Below are 13,790 nucleotides of genomic sequence, written 5' to 3' on the forward strand. Positions count from 1 at the left end.
ACTTGCGCCCTTATTATAGGCTATAATTTATAGCACAAGCTTGAATTTGGCTTTTTTCGACCTATTTGAGCCATTTTAGCACGTCACAAACCATGTGCTTTCTTGGACAGAGCATTTAATTTTCATACTTTTGTAAAGCTCCAGTCAATGGTTTAGGGGATTTTTGCACATTATTTGATGATATATCGCAAATTCATCGTTTTTCCCATTGAAAGCAAGACGATATCGTTTAGGTGTTTATTTTAATACCCCTTCCCCTATTGACAGCAGTGTAATTTATTGGCAGTTTCAGTATGGTTACACATCAGTTTCAAAATAACATAAGATTTCTGGGTAACTAATGTGTAACAAACGAGTAACTTGATGACAGTGGTCAACACTACATGTCAAAAGTTTTCATACGTATTGTGAATTTTGATATAAGAACTTTACTATTTTTTGACAAGTTATTGTTTTCATAGATATTTTTCCAATGATTAATTAAAATTGTTGAATTTACAATTTGCAGCCTCTCTAACAGCTTTTTAATAGTTGTCATCATTTTATATTGGCTGTCCTCAAACAGTTATTCGGAAGTGTATCTGCAGCAAGATGAAATTAAATGGCGATTTATGATAGGCAGCCCAGAAAATCCAACTACGGGACACGAAACAACGTGATTTTGGAATCACAATCTTCAAAACAATTAAAATAAAATCAAAAACACTGCTAATTTGAGTAACAGCGTCAATTTCCATTTTTTTTGTGTCAGTTCTAATGGAATAATATCTCAACAATCCAGGTATCATGTGTTTCAATATAAAATTATTATCTATTTTATGAGCGCGTCAATTTTGAGCAAGTAAAATGATTGATTTCACCACAAATTCAAATCGGCATGTTAAATCTATTATGTACTAGTGAATAATTACGCGTTCGAAAATCATACGTATTACTTATATTGACATTCAATTCTGAAATGGTTGTTCGGTTCCAAAACTGTCAGAAAGTAACAACAACTTCAACGCCGTTTCATTTATTTTGTCACAGGAAAACCCATGCATAATCAACAAATTGCATAGCAGTCGCTTGTAAACTTCTTATGTAACGAACAAACAAGTTACACAAGGCTCGACTTTTTGCGCTTTTTCGGTTACATAGCAGTATTTTTCCATGTTTGCAAATGTAGCATATTGTAACTATTGAATATATTAAGTAGCCGTTACTGTAAGCTACTTGTAACAATATGTGCTGCTTGGGTTGCTTCAGGATCCTTGTCAGAAAAATTTAAGAGATCTCTACAGAAACCTTCTAAGATTCTCAACAGAATTTTTCCAGGTTTCTGATCATCTTCCTTCTAGGATTCTGATTAAAATCGTTCTAAGATTCACGGTATGTCTGAACTAGACGATTCTTATTCTTCTTTCTGGCGTTACGTCCCAAACTAGGACAAAGCCTGCTTCTCAGATTAGTGTTCTTATGAGCACTTCCACAGTTATTCACTGAGAGCTTTCTTTGCCGATTGACCATTTTTGCATGCGTATATCGTGTGGCACGTACGAAGATACTCTAAATTTCCTTTACGAAAAGATCCTCGACCAGCGGGATTCGAACCCACGACCCTCAGCATGGTCATGCTGAATAGCTGCGCTCTTACCGCTACGGCTATCTGGGCCCTCAATGATGATTAATGATGTTAAAATATTTAAAATTGGTTAAAAAAAATTGAAGTTATGAAAACTTCATTGGTATTACCTTCATAACAAAGAATGTAGTATTTTTTCACGCAGGTGCATATTATATTTGGCTCCAACTCTGAGGTTTCTCTTCCAACGTAATTTAAATTCAGAAAAGTACACAAAGAGGACGGACCGGGTGTAGTGGTTAGAATACGCGCCTCTCACGCCGAGGGCCTGGGATCGAATCTCATTCCCGATATATAGTCACTTATGACGAAACGTGATAGTGACGACTTCCTTCGAAAGGGAAGTTAAGCTGTTGGTCCCAGGATAAACTACCCCAGGGCTAAAACATCGTTAGTAAAGATAGAATCCTTTGGGTTCGAGAACATTCGAAAAATAAGCCGCATCCTAAACTGCAGAGGTTGTGAATACTGGTCGTTTTGAGTGAAATTCGTAAAAGGACTTTTGATGTCGCTTGCCCCCTGGCTACGTGCATGCTCGTAGTCCGCACACTATTGGCAGGCAAAAAAGGAAGAGAGGCCATAAATATCGGCGTAAAAGGCCAAACGAAAGTGAGAGTCAACCCACTCGGGCCCCTTGAATGGTGAAAGAATGTTTATGTAATATGTGATAACGGGGGTACCGGATCGGTCTTCGTAGTCGTCGCCGTCGTCGTCGGGACGCGTCATCGGCAGCCGGGTGCTTCTTTTTCCTTCCTGTCCACAATCCACTTCTCGTCGGTATGATGATGTGGTGATTTATTATCGCTTCAGCACGAACTTGCCCGAGACGTAGAGTAATGTGGGGCAAAAATTCGAGTAGGGCAAGTTTTTTGTTTTAGATTTCGAGCTTGATTTGAAACAAATGTTACAAATTTTATGGTGGTTCAAATACTGTTCAAGTAAGAAACTTTCATTCCAAATATTGAAGAAACCAAATGAGATTTGGAAAAGTTATATCCACTTGTTGTTTTTTGACGCAAGAATTGTAAATTTTGATCGAATCTACTACAGATGACATGCAGGCTTCGTCCTTTGGTGGAGAGGCCTGTGTTATCCGCAAACAAAGATTTTCGACATCCCCGAGGTAACTCAGGTAAGTCAGTTGTGAAAATGTTGTGCAACATGGGTCCTAAAATGCTGCCTTAGGGAATACCAGATCTTTTTCAGTATTGGAGTTCTGATAATAAACCTTCATGCCAAACACTGTCGAATGCTTTTTCTATGTCTAGAAGAGCAAGACCAGTAGAATAGCCTTCAGATTTGTTGGAACGGATCAAATTTGTTACACGTAAAAGTTGATGAGTGGTCGAATGTCCATGGCGGAAGTCGAACTGTGGACCATCACTCTGTACAAAATGATCTTTTCAAAAAGTTTACTGATGGAGGAAAGCAAACTGATTGGACAATAGCTAGAAGCTTCTGCAGGATTTTTGTCTGGTTTTAAATTGGTACAACCTTAGCAACCACCATTTGTCAGAAAAATATACTAATTGAAAACATTTGTTAAATATATCAACTAAGAGTGATAAGCTACCTTCTGGAAGATTCTTGATGAGGATGTAGAAAAATCCATTATCGCCAGGGGCTTTCATATATTTAATTTTTTGAATAATAGTACACATTTCTTCCAAATCAGTCTCCCAGGAATTTTTGAAAATGTTCTCTTGATTGAGAATGCTTTCGGAATCCGGAGTTATAACTAAACATGGGATATTATGACGGCATAAATATATTCAGCAAAATTTTAGCCATTGTGTTAATGATCCATGGTATAGTGTTTGTTTTATTTCAATTGTTTCATTTTTTTTTTTTTTTGATATATTGATTATTCCACAAAGGTCGAACTTTTGTCCCACCTCACGCTACGTCTCGAAGCATTTTGTTTTGGTTTTCCCTTTTTGCTCAGATGCTCCGATACTGCTGCTGCTGCTCTTTTGGGGGGAGCTTCGATTGTGACTTTATGGCACAGATCGATGAGAAGCCTCCGGCGCGCAGCACTGTGCAGTCAGTAGTGTGGCGAAAGGAGAAATGATAATGGTGTTAATAAGTGAGTCAATTAAATGCAGCACACGACCGCGATTTTTCCTCCTTTCGTCCGCCTTTCTTCGCTGCCATCGTGTCCATTTGGCAATCCACGATGTTGATAGTAGTAATTCCGAAGGGGTTGCATAATTTTTGTTATGAACTTTGGAACCCAAGGAAATGGTGTCGATGCGGAGGGAAGTCCGACCGATTGGGGATGGTTACGTACGGGTTTCTTAGGATAGGTTACGAGGTGATGCGATGAGGAAATCTATAAGCTGCACTAAATGGAGGGTTTAGCTGTTATGTATGGCGCGTGTAATCGCTTCTGTTTTAGATACTAATTGCTTTTTTGCAATTTGTCTGAATTGGGTTTGTATGACTCAACTTCATTAACGTTTTTAACAATTACTGATGAATTTGGAGACTGTTCACATTTTACGGTTTATCTAGTTGTATTTGTCTGTAAGTTTTCTCAGAATCTGCAGAGTTGATCTCTATGCTAATTATAAGTGAAATGGTGTTAAATTTATACGACATGATGAATTGTTTGTAAAATTTGAAAAAATGAACTTCTAGACATTGAGTGGCATTTTATGAAATTTTGTAGTATTATAACTGGATGCCCTCTGACTATTTTTGCATTTTTATATCGCGTGGCAAGGATGCCCTAGGAAGTCGAGAAAGTTTGCCATCCAGAATAGACTCCCTACTTGTAGGATTCCAATGCGCATGTAGTACATTTGTTACTGTAGATATTCATTTATCGTATATTTTCGTCAGAGATGTTTCCTAACTTCTTGTACATTCTTCAGAATAAGTGAATTTTTTGCGGGATTCTAAACGAGCTTCTTTCAAAAACCTTGGCATGATTAATGGAATTCTCGGGAAGCACACAGCAAAAAATTCTCAAATTTACATGTCACGTAATTTTTTATGATAATCATGTAAAACAAGTTGCAACTGAACATTCAACGATAATTAATGTAAACTGTCTCATTGCATTCGATAATGCTTGCAAACTTGAGTGAAACTGAAACATTTCATGATCTTCCATCCAACATTCGCCAATGTTGCATGCTTTCTTGAATCTTGAAAGTAAAATTGCAAACAAGAATTCTCGATTTACATGATTCTACGCTGAATATTCTGTCAAAAATAATGCACATGGATGGCTCGAAGGCTTGTCATTCCATGTGCATTATTTATGATTGAATTTTTAGCGTGAAAATCATGTAAACCGTGCCGTTTTGCATGCAACATTTTTCGAGAGAAGACATTTCGCGTTCAATATTAAGGATTTTGGTAACAATGTTGTATGTAATAGATGTGTATATAGGTTTTATCATTGAATAATACATGAGAAATGGCTTTGCATGATTGAGGCTAATATTACGTTATGTGTAAATCTAAGATTTTTTTGGTGTGCAATCATTGTTTCACTTAAAATTTCCACATTATTTCATTTATTTTTTGACAATTTTTTTAGGAATTTTTTGAATGTTTGCCAAGCACATAGTGGTTTACACATATTAGTGCAATGTTTCTGTAGCTATATTGCTGCAGAACTTAGTTTTGATCTACACAGCAAAAAAATCTTAAATTTACATGGCACGTAAACTTTCATGATTGTCATGTGAATCGAATTATCATTTGATATTAAACGATAAATAATGTAAACCGCCTCATTGCATTCAGGAATGCTTGCAAACTTGAGTGAAACTGAAACATTTCATGATCTTGCATCCAACATTCGCCAATGTTGCATGCTTTCTTGCACCTTGAAAGTGAAATTGAAAACAAGATCGCTCAGTTTACATGATTCCACGTTGAATATTCTGCCAAAAATAATGCACATGGATGGATCGACGGGGTGTCATTCCATGTGCATTATTTATGATTGAATTTTCAGCGGGAAAATCATGTAAATCGAGCCGTTTTGCAAGCAACATTCTTTGAGAGAAGGCGTTTCGCGTTCAATATTAAGGAATTTGGTAACAATGTTGTATATAATAGATGTGTTTATAGGTTTTATCATAGAATAATACATGAGAGATGGCTTTACATGATTGAAACTAAAATAACGTTACGTGTAAATCTAAGATTTTTTTGGTGTGTAAACACCAATAAATTCAAAATGTACACGCCACGTATTTTTAGCTTTATTCATGTAAATCCAATTTAATGTATTATTCAATTATAAATCCTACAAACACAGCTTATAATCCATTATTGCTAACAAAATCCTAAGACTGTACGCAAAATGCCTTCACTGAAAGAATGTAGCTAGCGAATTCACTCGGTTTACATGATTTTACGCTGAAAAATAAATCATAAAAGATGCAAATGAAATGACCGAGCCGCCAATCCATCCATGTGCATTATTTTTGACAGATTGTTCAGCGTATTATCGTGTAAACCGAGCATTCTCGTTTGCAATTTCAAATGCAAGATGCAAGAAAGCATGCAATATTGGCGAATGATGAATGCAAGAACATGAAATGATTCAGTTTCATACAAGATTGCATGAATCCATGAATGCAATGAGCCAGTTTACATTATTTATCGTGGAATATGCAGTTTTAACTCGTTTGTCATCATAAAAGTTTACGTGCAATGTAAACTTAAGATTTTTTTGTTGTGTTTTTTTTTTCTATTTCGCTTCCACCCGGAAGGTAGGGTAATCAATAAAAATGGGACCTCTATTTCCGACTCCCTATATCCAACTCTGGATCATTTTCCAACAAGTTTGCCAGTTTAAATCAAAAGATCGCACACAATTCACATGTCATTTGGATAGATAGGACTGTTTTGCACTTTTTGTTCCAATCAGTTCTTCATTGCGAATCTTACAACACTTTACACATAAAATAAAACCTTTTTTCAAATTTCTGGGCTCAAAGCGTAATTTTAGACTAGACATGACTATGTAAGCATTTTTCTCTCATAGAGATTTTTTTTACATTTTGGCATGTTCATTGACTTGATTACTCTGTGCAAACAATATATTGGGACAAAATCTCAAGATCCCAAGGAGCCAAAATATGACAGTTACCCTAGCAGAGAGAGGCACTGTTTATTTACTGTTAGTCCATGCCATAGGCAAACGGATGTGCTGAGTGGGTTTATGGACAAAAGGTCGAAAGACAAAAGGTCGAAGGGACAGAAGGTCGAAAGACAAAAGGTCGAAAGGACAAAAGGTCGAATACGTTTTGCATGGTGGGAAATTTTTCCTTCTTTGAAAAAAGATTTTCGACCTTTTGTCCCTTCTTTATTGTTCTTCGACCTTTTGTCCTTTCGACCTTTTGTCTTTCGACCTTCTGTCCCTTCGACCTTTTGTCTTTCGACCTTTTGTCATAGATTCCCCTATTTCATTAGCTCCTTATATTGTTGTCAGAGAGCGTAGAGCAAAACAACCCAAAAACCAAACCTTAGTGCGTTAACTCAAATTTGAGTTAGTGTTACAGTACTGAAAGTTGGGTGATCTGTCGGTTGAGTAAATATAACTTTACCAGTAGTTTTTTTCGGCATGGATACAAATGGAAAGAACTTCCACCCATTGAATCAAAATAAAGTTAATACACAAACTCCCCGAATTGGCTGGAATAAACTCACTTTCGATTATTTCATTTTGTCCGTGTACCGGTGATTACACTTTTTTTTCTTGGAGCAGCTGGGAATCAAACCCATGACAGTCCTCTTACAAAAGAAAAAAAAAACAAAAACAAATAAAACATGACTGAAGGTTGCACAGCAAAAATATCTTAAATTTACATGTCACGTAAACTTTCATGATTGTCATGTGAATCGAATTATCATTTGACATTAAACGATAAATAATGTAAACTGCCTCATTGCATTCAGGAATGCTTGCAAACTTGAGTGAAACTGAAACATTTCATGATCTTGCATCCAACATTCGCCAATGTTGCATGATTTCTTGCATCTTGAAAGTGAAATTGAAAAGAAGATCGCTCAGTTTACATGATTCCACGTTGAATATTCTGCCAAAAATAATGCACATGGATGGATCGACGGCGCGTCATTCCATGTGCATTATTTATGATTGAATTTTCAGCGAGAAAATCATGTAAATCGAGCCGTTTTGCAAGCAACATTCTTTGAGAGAAGGCGTTTCGCGTTCAATATTAAGGAATTTGGTAACAATGTTGTATATAATAGATGTGTTTATAGGTTTTATCATTGAATAATACATGAGAGATGGCTTTACATGATTGAAACTAAAATAACGTTACGTGTAAATCTAAGATTTTTTTGGTGTGTGGTTAAGTATATTTGATGAAAAAACGACTCCAATTATGACACTTAATCAACACGTTGAATAAGTTTTGAATTTAGTCTTTCAAAATACTAAATTTTGCACACACTTTTTTCATAGATGGCCGTTAAGGGGTTAGAAAGATTCAGTTGTAATTTCCTGAGACTCTTCCAGATTTTTAAGTTTTTGTAGGTACACTTCTCAACCAGCAAAAGTATGAAAATGGATTGTTTGTGATAAACAATCAGGAAATCTTGTAACGTCATGTGGTCTCAGCTCAATCAGACATTACACCAGAGCAAGTTAATGTTTAAAATAATACATCTTAAAAGTAGTTCCCAAGTTTTTATTCAAATTTTATATTAACAACAAAAATATGCTCTTTTTATGCATAAAGGCGTATTAGTCACTTTTGCAGCTACGAGGGAAAAGTGACATGTTTACAAACAATTTCTTACGTCATTATGAGCAATTTATGTATAACTTTCATGGACAATAATTAAATTGGCGCTTGAATTTTGAAATTATGCGTGAATTATACGTCATTTATGCAAATTACATATATTTAGACCTACACAGCAAAAAATTCTCAAATTTACATGGCACGTAATTTTTTATGATAATCATGTCAAACGAGTTGCAACTGAACATTCAACGAAAATTAATGTAAACTGTCTCATTGCATTCGATAATGCTTGCAAACTTGAGTGAAACTGAAACATTTCACGATCTTCCTTTCAACATTCGCCAATGTTGCATGCTTTCTTGCATCTTGAAAGTGAAATTGCAAACAAGAATTCTCGGTTTACATGATTCTACGCTGAATATTCTGCCAAAAATAATGCACATGGATGGATCGACGGCTTGTCATTCCATGTGCATTATATATGATTGAATTTTCAGCGTGAAAATCATGTAATCCGTGCCGTTTTGCATGCAACATTCTTCGAGAGAAGACGTTTCGCGTTCAATATTCAGGGTTTTGGTAACAATGTTGTATATAATAGATGGGTTTATAGGTTTTATCATAGAATAATACATGAGAAATGGCTTTGCATGATTGAGGCTAATATTACGTTACGCGTAAATCTAAGATTTTTTTGGTGTGTACACAGCAAAAAAATCTCAAATTTACATGGCACGTATTTTTTTCTGATAATCATGTAAAACGAGTTGCAACTGAACATTCAGCGATAATTAATGTAAACTGTCTCATTGCATTCGATAATGCTTGCAAACTTGAGTGAAACTGAAACATTTCATGATCTTCCATCCAACATTCGCCAATGTTGCATGCTTTCTTGCATCTTGAAAGTGAAATTGCAAAGAAAAATTCTCGGTTTACATGATTCTACGCTGAATATTCTGTCAAAAATAATGCACATGGATGGATCGACGGCTTGTCATTCCATGTGCATTATTTATGATTGAATTTTCAGCGTGAAAATCATGTAATCCGTGCCGTTTTGCATGCAACATTCTTCGAGAGAAGACGTTTCGCGTTCAATATTAAGGATTTTGGTAACAATGTTGTATATAATAGATGTGTTTATAGGTTTTATCATTGAATAATACATGAGAAATGGCTTTGCACGATTGAGGCTAATATTACGTTACGTGTAAATCTAAGATTTTTTTGGTGTGTAGGACAACTATTGCTTCCATACCAAGGTGCTGAAATGGCTGGAACTTTTTTTCAGTTTTGATCTTTGTCCCGCAACTCTATGCATTCAACGCACTATGTGGCATAGGGATTTCGCCTTCTACTTATGGAACCCAATCGAAAAATATCCACATTGATTGGTTTTAAGTATTTTTCACAAATAGGAAGTTATCAACTTGCATTCCAAAAATGCATCAGACATCGATATCCTGCATCCACTCATTGGGTCCATTCCAAAACTACCCGTACTAAATGGGTTTCAAGTGATGTTCATAAACCGGAAGTCGTCATAATGAATTCCAAAATGACATCAGGCTTCGAATTTCGCCATCCCTATGGATACCCTTGAGAAGAATAGATAAACCCCACCTCTCCGCAAAACTTTCCTAAACTTTCTTAATTCTTTTTACGCTCTAAATTCGAACAACGCTTCCCCAGGTAGGGGCGTAAAAAGAAGTTTGGCTGTACTTTGTCAATTTTGGATTGTCCTTAAATTTGAATTTGAAAATGCATCAAAATTTTACAATTTTTCACTTTTGGTCGTCTTTGACGTTCACCTTGCCGACAAAAACTCACTGGAGTTGTTCCTATCTGACGTTTCGGAAGGTACAGGGGAAACATTATTCACCCAAAATCTAGAGCTGTGGCTTAAATTAAAAAAATAAAACAAAAGAATTTTCTTTTTGAATTTTATATATAAAGCATTGGAAAATTGAGTGAACTTGTGTTTGGTTTAGAAATTGATACAGGGTTCTAGGACCCTATTGTTACATACACAATGTATAGAAGGATTATCTTATCATAGCAAACTTTTGAAACCAGTAGCAGTTTTCGATGCTTACTATTTCAGTTTTGTCTTGGTTGGTTTATCTCAGCCAATTAACCATTACTGCGAAGGTAAGTATGTTGGTGTTGCAAAGTGTGCTACGGAAGTAACCTTTAAGAATTCTGAACATTCCGAAAAATCATATCGTTTCATTTTCCATAACTCTTAAAACGCTTTCCTCCTGCAAGCTTATTCGCTTGACTCATTTGCTTTCAGCTCTGTTTGTTGTACATAAAAACCCGTTTTGCCGCAACTATTTTGTGAAACCGAATTATAATCCAACTTTTCCTCTTTATTCTTTCCACATGTGTTATTTCATGAACTGCTTTTGTTTTTAGTTGATCTCGCAATCTATAGACCATATGTAATCTCACCACCTACCATCCAAAATCCCTACCCCGTATCAAAAGCGCACACAGTAAGCAAACTGCCAAACTACCGCGTCGTCTATCCTCCTAAACGAGCATCTAGATCTAAAGCTAGCTCCTATGCAACTACTAGTACTACTACTACTACAGCTACTCATAACGCAGTTGGTGGTGATGGTGGTAGCGGAGGAGGCATCGTCGGAGGAGGAGCAGCAGGAGGAGGTGGACTTCGGGGCGGAGTCCGATCGGAGATGCAGTGTCAACACGAGGGCGGAACCTGCGAGTTCTTCCTGCTCTGCTGGATGTCCGGCGGGCTGCTGCAGGGTTCGTGCGGCGGGCTGCTCAAAGGTTGCTGCCACCGGACGGCCAAATCGGCCAACATCGGCATCGACACCGGCAACACGATCGACCTGACAAATCTTCCAAATTACGATTACGGTCCGGTACAGAACGAACCTAGTGAGTGCAACAGTGAAACCCCAAAGTCGGAAAGTGCGGGAGAGAGATTTGTTGATTAATGGGAAGCCAAACAGGAATACACACTGACAAACACCTAAACACACTTACACGCACAGATACACTATAGAGTGCTCGTTGAACGGAAGACAGCTCAAGAGTTGAGATGAAGAGACTTTCCTTTCAATCATACGCTATTGTATTGTTCTATACTCACTCTTCCTATGTTATTCTCACTTTTTGATATTGACTTTATTATTCATTCTTATCTTATGTTGCTCTTTTTTGGTTCGAGAACGTTGGTTTTGTGGATTTTGACGCTTAATGGATTGTAACACAGTTTACAGCCATATCATTTATTTATTTTTACATAATTTATGAGGAATAGGTCCAACGCCGATATCTATCGTTGCTTGTTATAAAATGGGTGTTTTATATTTTGTTTGTTTGCTAGATAACGCATACAGTATTCATAATGCATGCAGAGAGAGAACGCTATAAACCAATAGTATAGGTTAAGGAGTGGCTACAGATTCAAGGAATGTATTGGTCATGGGACGCATCAATGTAGTGATGTGAGATAATACAAAGAAAAGAGAGGACTGATTATCAAAAATGTTTAAACGAAATCAGGCAACAATTTTAGATGAATTTGTACCTTCTTTAGTCTAGAGCTACTGCATTCCAGCACTCAACTTCCGCACATATTCTCTAGATTATATTTTCCAGAGCCATGCCGCCTCCGCATGTAGCAAACATGCGATCTGTCACAACAATGAAACGCGTGCAATCAACAACGACATGCTCCGCTGTTTCCTCAACATCAGGACAATCGGGGTACGCAGGAGATTCTCAGTGCCCGAACCTATGCAGGTACTGCCTATAGCAACCGTGTCCTTACAGAAACTGCGTCAGGTGGAAGCTCATTGACCTCTCCTTCTACATTCAGTGAAGTTATCCCATTTCTGCTGCCAACTTCTGAGCGTTGCCTCTTTACACGTTGCGCGGACTCCTCTGGTACCTCTTTGGTTGAAGCATTGAACATCTTCCTTGATGATGAGCCCGATGGGCGTCATCCCGGCTATGATGCACACGGCCTCCTTAGAAACCGTTCGGTATGCACTTGCTACTCTCAAGCAGATGATCCTATTCGTGCTTTCCAACCGCTTTAGGTTTCTGCTCGTTCCAAGTGCTTTTAACCAGATTTATCTTTCATACGTTAGTATGGATTGAGCCACGCTTGCCAGGAGCTTGCGTTTGCTGGCAATTACAACAGAGCTGTTAGACATCATCCTCGATAACGCCGCTATAGCCGCAGATGCCCTCTTACCGACATATTCAACGTGGCTAGCGATGCTGAGCTTGTCATCGATCATTAACCCAAGATACCTAAGGGAACGCTTGGACTCTAAGGGCAATCACTTACAGCGCTTTAGTCTTATGAAACGCCAGTCCTAGCTTCCTGAATCTCATTGATTCCTCAGCTATGGAGATGAAGTGCGTTGTTGTTAGCTCTACTTCCTCCATCAATTTGCCTTAGACCATTAGGGTGATACCGTTGGCGAAGCCAACAATCTTAACACCCATTGGAAGAAGTAACCTCAGGTCGTCATTGTACATCGCCTTCCATAGCATCAGACCCAGGATTGACCCTTGAGGTACTCCATCGGTAATTCAAACGCTTTTCTGTTCCTCGTCTGTGTCATACAGTACAATCCTACCGTCATAATAGCTGTTTAGGAGCTTATACATCTGCACCGGTACCTTGATGCGGTGAAGTACGTGGGCTACCGTTTCCCAGCTTGCGCTGTTGAACGCATTCTTCACATCCAGAGTAACAACCGGGCTATAACGGAAGCCGTTCCACTTATGCTCGATTGTCACCAAAGCTGGCTGAATGACCGACTGGATAACGTCCAGAGTAGATTTACCTCTCCTGAATCCGTCCGCAACCTCCTTATAAGGCGCAGGAGGCCATGGGCTTGTGGGGCGATGCAAAACGAGTTCGTCGAATATCGATCGCAGCAGCTCGAGCGACTACTCTTGAAGCGCCATAGCATCTTTGGTCTTAGCCATTACCACACTGTAGGCGTCACCCCAAGGACTCCAGTTGCATAGACTATCAAGGCATGCCTGTTTTCTACTCTTGATTTCTTTTTTAAGTGCTAACTTTGCCTCTCTGAATGCTGCACCGCGTTCTTTTCTTTGCGCTTCTGTGCGTGCGCTTCTAGCCCGATAGCAGATCGCTCGAAGATTTGCAATTGATTCGCACTACCTGTACTCCGGTGGCCTGTGTTCTCTGGAAGAGGCATTTCTCGGCATGGGAGCATCCAACGCCCGTGATATCAGAGCAACTAGCTCTTCACCGTTTAGGTTTAGAGCGTTCTGTTCGCGCGTCAGGGCTTCAGTGAATACTTCGCCTTCTAAGCGCGCTGTTTTCCAACCTTGGACATTCGAATTACATCGACTGCCCTCCGCCCGCCTGGTATTATACTATAGTGGATCGATTGATG

The 13,790-nt window shown here is 38.2% G+C and overlaps 1 protein-coding gene across 4 annotated transcripts in view; it reads left to right on the plus strand.

The window, feature by feature from the left end:
- The window catches only part of LOC5566250, a 227,610-nt gene that overhangs the window by 177,404 nt on the left and 36,416 nt on the right, over positions 1-13,790 (plus strand). For 3 of the 4 annotated variants that reach the window (XM_021846415.1, XM_021846416.1, XM_021846417.1), the window contains one exon: positions 10,792-11,280. The exons of the other annotated variant lie outside the window; for it this stretch is intronic. In XM_021846415.1, the coding sequence (XP_021702107.1) occupies positions 10,792-11,280 (489 nt within the window). The remainder of the gene's footprint in view (positions 1-10,791; positions 11,281-13,790) is intronic. 4 annotated transcript variants of the gene reach the window in all.

This window comes from Aedes aegypti, chromosome 2 (assembly GCF_002204515.2).
Source record: "Aedes aegypti strain LVP_AGWG chromosome 2, AaegL5.0 Primary Assembly, whole genome shotgun sequence".
NCBI classification, from domain to species: Eukaryota; Metazoa; Arthropoda; class Insecta; order Diptera; family Culicidae; genus Aedes; species Aedes aegypti.